Source organism: Octopus bimaculoides, chromosome 3 (genome assembly GCF_001194135.2).
Source record: "Octopus bimaculoides isolate UCB-OBI-ISO-001 chromosome 3, ASM119413v2, whole genome shotgun sequence".
NCBI lineage: Eukaryota > Metazoa > Mollusca > Cephalopoda > Octopoda > Octopodidae > Octopus > Octopus bimaculoides.
In genome coordinates this window covers 69,519,412-69,528,416 of record NC_068983.1, presented here as the reverse complement: position 1 = coordinate 69,528,416, position 9,005 = coordinate 69,519,412, and the positions used below count along the sequence as shown (strand labels likewise).

Below are 9,005 nucleotides of genomic sequence, written 5' to 3'. Positions count from 1 at the left end.
GTAGCTGACATACCCAATAATTCCCAGGAAAGCAGGCTTATCCCTTGGTTCCATTCTCATAATTGTTTTGCTAATCCAGTAACAACAATGCAAAGTATGTAGCCCTTAAAATGTTTTTTGTGCATTTACAGAGAATACCAAACTGTCTTACAAAGGATCTTGTTTTTAGGAATTCCCAGTAAGTTATGAATACCCAAATTGTGAAGTCAGTTATGTACTAACATGAAATTAATTAACCTATAGTAAGAATTCAAATAAAGTACCCCTGAAAAGGGCTTTAATATGTTCCCAGAGTATATAGATTTTAGGAGGAAATACTAATAAGGTATGTATACTAAATCAGATATAAGATGATAACAATTCAAAGTAATTAACTGTGAAAAAAGGTTTTGTGCGTTCCCAGAGAATATTACCCTCAGCAGCGCAAATAAGTCACTAACCGAAATAAGTGGATCTATTGTTTAGGAGAATACTATTTACTTGTTTAAGCGTTGTATTGGATAAATTGAGAAAATAACTAAAATAGTTCAAATACTAAGAAATAAGCATACTGAAAATGAATGGGTTATTTCCCTTGGAGGTTATTTCCAGGAGGGAATGGGTTATTTCTCTTGGAAGCTTAAAAATCATTACTCCCACCATTCACTCACACCCAAATGTTATTCCTCCCGCCATTTACCCGAACATTCTTTTGAAATCAATTTATACTTAAAACCTCCCCAGACACATAGGCAATGTGCATGTGAAGTTTAAGTAAAATCGGTCGAGCCGTTTTGGCGCAAAACGAGGACATACCGATACACACACAAACAGACATTTTCAGTTTTAATATGTAAGATTGGCAAAAATTAGCAATAACATTTAGAATTAGAAAAAGTATAAAAGTATAAATTTCACAGATGTTAAACTTATATGTATATACAAAACTGACTAAAATAATAGTTGAGAGCAACAGAATTATAAAAAGCAGGAAATAATATAAATTTCCCATGATTCCCAGTTTAATTATGAATCAATATTAACTAAATGAGTCATAATCGAAATTTATACTTTTCTGCTTTTTACTACTCTACAAAGATTTCAAATATATTTGCTATCATTAGTAGCACACTAATAAATCACTAAGATACCTCTTTTTTAAAAATAAATTTATTCTAGGACATCAGAAATAATGATGATGAACAAACCACTAGCATAAAAAAAAAAAGTTCAGAGAAAATGGACATGAATGCAAATTCAGCTAAACTTATTGAAAAGTATTTTCCCAGCATAAACTGTTCATATGTCATAAGTTACATATTCTTTTATATTTTACCAGTTTCAATTATTAGCATTATGTTCATGCTGAGGCATCCATTTTCTAGTTTTAGCCAATGTTAAATGTGTATGCATTCATGGTGTATATTTCTGTCCAGTCAGAGAGGGGAAAGGTAGTACAGTAATTCCTCGACTAAAAATAAATAGGTGAAAATCCGCGCAGTAGAAACAGTAACTGTGTGTTTTTTTTATTATTTTTATAATTTGTATATATTTATTTTATTATAAATGCAAAACAACACCATGGAGGAATCGACGTAAGCTTAAATAATAAGCAGTGATAGGTGAACCACAATATGGCGAGGGATTACTGTACTCACAAACCTTTATTTTTCTCAATGACCCCAAATGATGAGAAGCATGTAAATAATCTTAATAATAATAATAATTTACATGAGAAGCATGTAAATAATTACATGGTGGCATTATACTGAGCAACTGATTATATATACTACCCAAGAATTTAAAAGGTAAAGAGTCAGAACAAACACTGCAAACCATTTCATATAACACCAACAGTTCTAGAACTATATTTTACTGACCCCTTAAGGATGAAAATCAAAGTTGACCTTAGCAGGATTTGAACTCAGATCAGAGAAAGCAAGAACAAATACTGCTAGGCATTTTTTCCAATACTCTAATGACTCAACCAAACTACTGTCTTGTATGTTTATCTTTCGCTCATATTCATTGGTGAAAGATATAAAGATTGGTGAGAATATTGAGAAGTTAGTGTGATAGGAACAAAACCCTTGAGATATTTGTTCTTTGCTAAATTAGAGACACTCCCTTGTCGTTCTCACCATTAGAAATGCAGTGATCTAGTACTGGCCCATTGGAAACGTGTAACCAGCAATGCTATTATTCACCATCTACTGATTTTAAAAGAATATAAAAATAAATATTGAAAAAAAAAACATTATGAAACTACTGAGCCAACAGAACAATGTTCAAACACAGGAAACTAATTTTAAAAACACTCTTACCCCATTCAGTCTTTTTACGGCCACCGAAATCATCATTATTATTATTCTCATCATCATCTGAGAAATCATAAAATTCCTCATAACCAGATAAAGGTGTTGTGCAATACTTTTCATACGATATAGAAACTGCAAAGAGAAAAAAAAATGGAAAATTAATAAAAATTTCAACTGGATTCAGATAGTTTGCAGATGATGTTACTATAGCCCTAAGTCAGAGTTGATTGAGCAGCCCTATGACCAAAAGTATTCCGGCTCTGATTATTCCAGTTGGGGAATAGGGCCAGATAGTGTATCTCAGACTTCATTATCTAAGATGTTCATTCATTTCTAAACCAGCAAGGTAAGTTTCTTTTGATTTCATTTTTTTATCTTATGGTTTAATCTATGAATTGTCAAACTGGTGTACATGCACCCCCAAAGAATATGGAAGAGAAACTGCAGTTGTCCACAAGGTTTGTAAAAACACTAGAAATTTGGAGTAATCACAACCAGTTAAATGCAACTTGTATGTGTAGAAAATGTGTGGGGTGTCTCTTCCTGTCTCCTTCTCATTATCACTGGGTTTGGGTTTTCAGTGTTGTTTTAAAACCAAAAATAAATTCTGAGCAAAACTGTCAAATGGGAATATGTGGATGCCTGCCTCACCGAGACTGAGCCAGGCACAAAGCAAGAAATTTTACTAAAGAGGGAGAGGGAGAAAAAGATTAAGGTTCCTAATTTAGATACAAGGCCAGCAATTTTTGAGAGGAAGAAGTTAATGAGTACCAACAACCCCAGTACTTAAATGGTACTTTATTTTATCAATCTCAAAATGATGAAAGATGAAACTGATCTTGATTTGAACTCAGGAGATAAAGAGCCAGAACAAATAGCACAAAGTACATTTCTCAACATTCCAACCAGCTTAGAAACAGAGATAATTAGGAGCTCATATGCTGAGAGAAGCATAAAGGTGGAAAAATAGAAGAGATTACAAAACTCATAGTTAACTCAGTTAACAGTATATACATTTTAGAAATAGAACTAATTATGAAGGACATACTACCTTTATTGTTACCATTGTATTTCCTTTCTTCTAACTTAATTTGCTTGTTATCCTCTTCATCTAGCTGCTGTTGTAGTATCTTTGCTAACAGCTCATCATTAGCCTCTTGAATTTCTTTGTCAGATTGTGCATCAGAGCCGCATGCACTAGAGGCCATAAAATTAACCAGACACTCATCAAAATCACTGGAGAGTAAAGAGAGAAAAAAAACATCATATTAAATTGCTGAACGTGTCTAAATATCATAGACATGAAGAAGTATATTTAATGGCAAGTAATTTTCATAATGAATAAATATTTTAAAGCAGGTTTACACTATTATGAAGAGTATTAAGTTGACAAAAAGGACAATGATTTCATAGAAATGGTATAAAATGCTCAGTAGTATTTTGTGATCAAATCAAGTCAGTGTCAACTTTGCTTTTCTTCACTTTTAGGTTAATGAAATAAGCTAAGTACTATACTGTAATCAACTCATTTGACTATACTCCTCACCTATACTGAGCCAATATCTAGTTAAAAAAATATTTGTAGTGCAAAATATATAAAATTGTCCTTCAAACAACTCAAGCATCAATATATATAATATGCTATGTGTATTTGTATATATGCTTTTTTATAAGCAACACTTAACCACTTAAAGCTCTGAAATTTGTTCTTTTTTATATGACTTACTTTCTAAATCATTTAACACAAACTAAAATTATTTGACACAAGCTGAAGTCATTCTGCTTATTTTTTATAATCTAAAGTACATTCTGCTGTCTTATCAATCTCAAAATGCTGAACAAGTATTCTTATGTTTATAAATTCTGGTGACCAAACTTTCTCCTTTTCTTGATTACAATATATATACATAATACACTATGTGTCATTAATATATATTTAATACACTAAATGTATTTACACTTATTCCATGATTAATTATTCTACTTCATATTTTCTACTTTCATGTCTTATATTCAACTTAATGACAGGTATCAAGTATTCAACTTTAGCCTAATTACTTACAACACTGCATGTGCGTAATTTTTGATCTAAAAAAACAGAGAACAAATAATTTGAAATTACAGAATGAAAATTCAGATCAAAGTGTGTTGGTGCTTTCTTATGTTTATACAAGAAACATTGATCATCAGGAACTTTTGCAGTGAATGTGAATAATAATGCTTATTGTGTATATTTGTAACTTTCAGATAGAAGTGTCAAATATGTTGTAAATGTGTAGCTTTTGCATAAACTAAACCCATTGTCCCTTGAAAACCTTTAAAAATTGTAGATAACCTACATATTCACACATGGGCACATGTGAATATGCATATATTTTGGTAGTATTGAATTAAATATACAACATTTGTGAAATTAGACGGAGTATTTATAGTAGAAAAAGCATGATGTAAAATAACAAGTGAATCATTGACTACAATATATTGTGCATATTAAAAACAATCAAACTTGTATAATAATTAGGGAGTGATAAATATTTTTTTTATTTTCCTGTTATTTTCACATTTTTAATAAAATCTTCATACTCTCATCAGCAACTTTTGTCATTGTTATAATGTGGATCCTCATCCACTTGTATATTATTGACGACATTGTAATATTCTTGTCACTACTATTATGCTGTGGTGGTATCCTGCATCTTATGATCTTTGACTTGTCTATCGCAGATAGCTCTGCAAGCCAATGATTTTGAAACGTCTACCTAGACGGTAACTCGAACTTGTATATAACATGTAATTGACACTAACTCCAACTGAGAACTCATATGACTACTACTACTGACCTCCTACAACAACTGACTGTCTGACTTTATAGTAGCTGGTTCATACCACTTTATCATATGGGAAGGGGAGTACCATTTTCACAACATCTCCCTTTTAGTTTTTTTTTTTCCTTTCAGAAGCAAGTAATTTTTAATTTACTTTATTCTTCCTCCTCCCTTTTTAGCGTTCCCCACCCCCCAAAAAAACTTAATATTTCTTCTTTTGGCATCTATGTGTAGGAACTCTGTATTGTTCTTTTTCTTCCACTTGTACACATGGGTTCAACCACCTATAATGGTGTTGGTACCTGGAATGTGTCATACAGCCATTTCATAGGTTCTTCTAATCTGTTTGGTTCATTTTCTATGAATCTCTTCTTCAATTGGTTTTTGTGTCCTTTTTCAGTACCTTTTCTGCTTTTAATTCCATACATAATTTTTCCTATGTACTTTGTAATTTTGCCTTCTTCTCACTTCTGTTTTCCATTTTTATACGACCTCATGTACACCTTATTACCAATTTGGAAAAATTTTGGATTGTCTTTCCTGGTACTTTTTCTTTCCTCGCCAGGTAACAGTTTATCAAAAACTGATTTCACCTTCCTTGCGAACATCAATTCTGCTGGTGAGCTTCCTACTGGTCTATTGGGGGTTTGGTGTCACCCTGTATACCCTTAGGAATTGCTGCAGAACGACTTCATCTGTGACTTCCTTGTTTGCTTTTCTCAAGGTTCTTTTAAAAATGTCCACAAAACACTCTGCTTGTCCATTTGATGTAGGACGGTAAGGCACTATCATTTTATGTTCTACCATGAACATTCGCAGAATTTTCTAAAGTCACTGAACACAAATTGTGTTCCATTATCAGATACAATTATGTCTGGGATGCCAAATCTCGCAAATAATTCATTAGTTGTAACATCTGTTGCTGTAACATTTATTTGCAACTCAACTAGACCCTCTAACAAGTTTTCTCCATAATTTTATGGACTTTTCATTAAATATGTACAACAAAAATTGTTACTCCTCTGTCAAGTTTTTAATCTCACCACGTGAAAAACTTTTCAACATCATCCATGTGAATTGTTTATTTTCTCATGAAAAAAATGTTTTTTTCAACGTTGTCTGCGTGAATTGTTTATATCCTCGTCGCCTTATGTTAAGGGTTTTTACATCACTAACATCTCTGATCAAAAACTTTCTAATCTAACAAATTTTATCTTTCTTGGTTGACTCAAAGAAATGGTAAAAGAACCAATTCCGAAATGTGGCACAGCAGAATGATGAGGTTGCAAAGCAAACTTCTTAAACTCGTTAATGTATTAGCTTTGACTGTCATATATTTCTTGAGCTGCCAACTCACCACCCTGATAATAATAATTGTTTCTGACCTAAGCACAAGGCTAGCTATTTTGAGGGAAGGGGCTGAATCGATACCGTCGACTCTAGTATTTGATTGATGGAAAGTCCTAGTCGACCTCAGTGGAATTTGAACACAGAATATAAAGAGCCGAATAAATACTGAAAGGCATTTTCCAAACAATAATGATTTTTATCATAGGCAAAAAGCCCTTAGGATAGAGAACAGTACTTGATTTTATAAACGAAGGATGAAATACTAAGCTGACTTCGGTGGGATTTGAACTCAGAGCACAAAGGGACGTAATCAAACAGTGCAAAGCATTTCATCATGGCTTTAACTGTCACTCACTACTCTAACAATCCTGTTCTCCCACATTGTTATTTTAACGTCGTAAAAAATTATCAATCAACATTTTCTCACAATATTATTTTAGTGTCCTAAACTACAAAAATTAAAGTTCGAAATGTTAACTGTACCCATCTCTGGTATATCTTTTACACACGCCTCACGAAACGGATGTAAAAAAAAAAAATAAAATAAACGTAATAAGTTTTCCACTCAGTGGACAGATTTTCGCTAATTTTATTTCTCCTATTAATAACGCTATTTAAACATATAGTACTGTTTATATATGTAGTTTATGACATAAAAATACAATATATTTGGCATGGTATCGTGTGTACATGAAAATAATGCCGTTACAGATGGCTTCAATAATGAAAGTATTGTTTGTCATGTACTTTAGTTAAAATAGAACACCCACATGGGTACTAACTCTCTAATAATAAATATTGATAAGAAATACTTCTACCTTGAAAGCTAATTATAATGTTTGATTTAGAAGTATGAGATAGTTGTAAATAGAACAATTATTTGTTAGTTTTGTTTTAATTAACCATAAACGAGGGTGCTTCTTTGAAGTTGCTCAATCTCCTAGAAAGAGTAGCCAAACTTTCTTTAACCTAGACCAAACAACATTTAAAAGGAAACACATTGGTGAATATAGTCCTGAATATAAACATATATAAAAAGACGGAGTGATTTCTGCTAGAATTTCTTTGATTAAACACATGCCCAAGCAGTGCTGGCATGAAGTTAAACAACAGCAAATATAATAGTGGTGTCAATTCTGTCCTAATTATTACTTTAAAAAATTACGCTATCTGCTTTCCAATCAAAGTACTTGATGTTATACACCGTTAAAATAATTTATAAAAATTATTAGAAGTCGGGGAGTTCACTTACGTGTTAACATCTGTTTGGCTCAGCTCTAAAGCTAGTTGCTCACTCATAACTTCAGTCAAGTTACATGGTTGCTGCCACGAATTCGAAGCTTTTCCCCATGGAGATTTCTTATTCCATGCATTATCTGTAGTAGGTGTGAGAGGTAATGAAACATCCTGGGACTTGTTATCACCATAAAATCCCAATACTGCTGGAGGAGATTCCGCTGAAGCAGACATGTTATTATGAAAAATTATATACACAATAAATTAAACAAGACACCACGTCCAGATGTATGACGTAAAATAGATTTTTTTTTTTCTTCGGTGGAAGTTGTCAGTTTCCTTTCCAACAACTACTTTTTTTTTTCTTTCCAGTCAATTCAAACTAAATGGAGAGAAGGGGACCCAGGTGCTTCTCAAACCCCCTTCTTGACAAGTCTTCCAGCCAAACTACAAAACGTAAATAACGCAGAGGCGTTAGTTTTCCTAACTTCAATACAGAAGAGTTTATTTATAGGCTATAACACATGATTGTGCAATCTGATTACCTATCTATATAGGAGGGTTTTTAGATGTTACCATGGTAAAAAAAAGTCAATCTTTCACCATTCAGTAGTTTTTTTTTATCCCATATTCAATATATAAAATAAAACACGATAATGATATATGTCGTCAGAGAATAAACACGGTGTGTTTGTGTATTCGTACCCACACGCACACATATATATATATTCTATTTATAGTCATGAAGTAACATCAGTGACTCAAAGGCCTAGAATTTCGTATGTATGTATGTATATCTTCAGTAAATCATAAATCCAAAATAGAAGCACATCGAAGTTGTAGAGCAGTAGAGTATATAGATAAAGATAGATATGGCCGGTCTATGGGGTTACCTTGGGTTTCACGTCCATAAAGTGTTTCTTTAGACCCTATAAACCATTGGCCTATGGCCTCTCTGGAAAGGCCACATGCTAGAGCAGCCATAGGCCAATGGGTTTTAGGGTCTGAGGAAACGCTGTAAAGCTAAACACTTTATTGACATGAAAACCCAGGATAACCCCATAGACCAGCCATATCTATCTTTATCTATCTATCTATTTGTCTGTCTGTCTGTCTGTCTATCTATCTATCTTTCTATCTATTTATCTATCTATAAATATGTATGTGTGTGTATATATATATATATATATATATATACATATACATATAATTTAATTAGAAGCTATGTTGACCTCATGAAGGGATGGTTGTATCCAAGGAAATACTGGTTCAATACCTAGTATTTTATGGAATGAAA

At 32.5% G+C, this 9,005-nt stretch overlaps 1 protein-coding gene across 2 annotated transcripts in view; it reads right to left on the bottom strand.

Annotated features, from left to right (window-relative positions):
- The window catches only part of LOC106876715 (serine/threonine-protein kinase RIO3), a 28,246-nt gene extending 19,862 nt beyond the window's left edge, over window positions 1-8,384 (bottom strand). Inside the window, exons 1-3 of one of the 2 annotated variants that reach the window (XM_014925386.2) lie at window positions 7,725-8,384; window positions 3,349-3,533; window positions 2,304-2,429 (exon numbers count right to left, since the gene is read on the bottom strand). In XM_014925386.2, the coding sequence (XP_014780872.1) occupies window positions 2,304-2,429; window positions 3,349-3,533; window positions 7,725-7,942 (529 nt within the window). In that variant the 5' untranslated portion in view covers window positions 7,943-8,384. The remainder of the gene's footprint in view (window positions 1-2,303; window positions 2,430-3,348; window positions 3,534-7,724) is intronic. The other variant, XM_014925384.2, reaches the window with a different exon arrangement.
- Window positions 8,385-9,005: the final 621 nt, after the last annotated feature.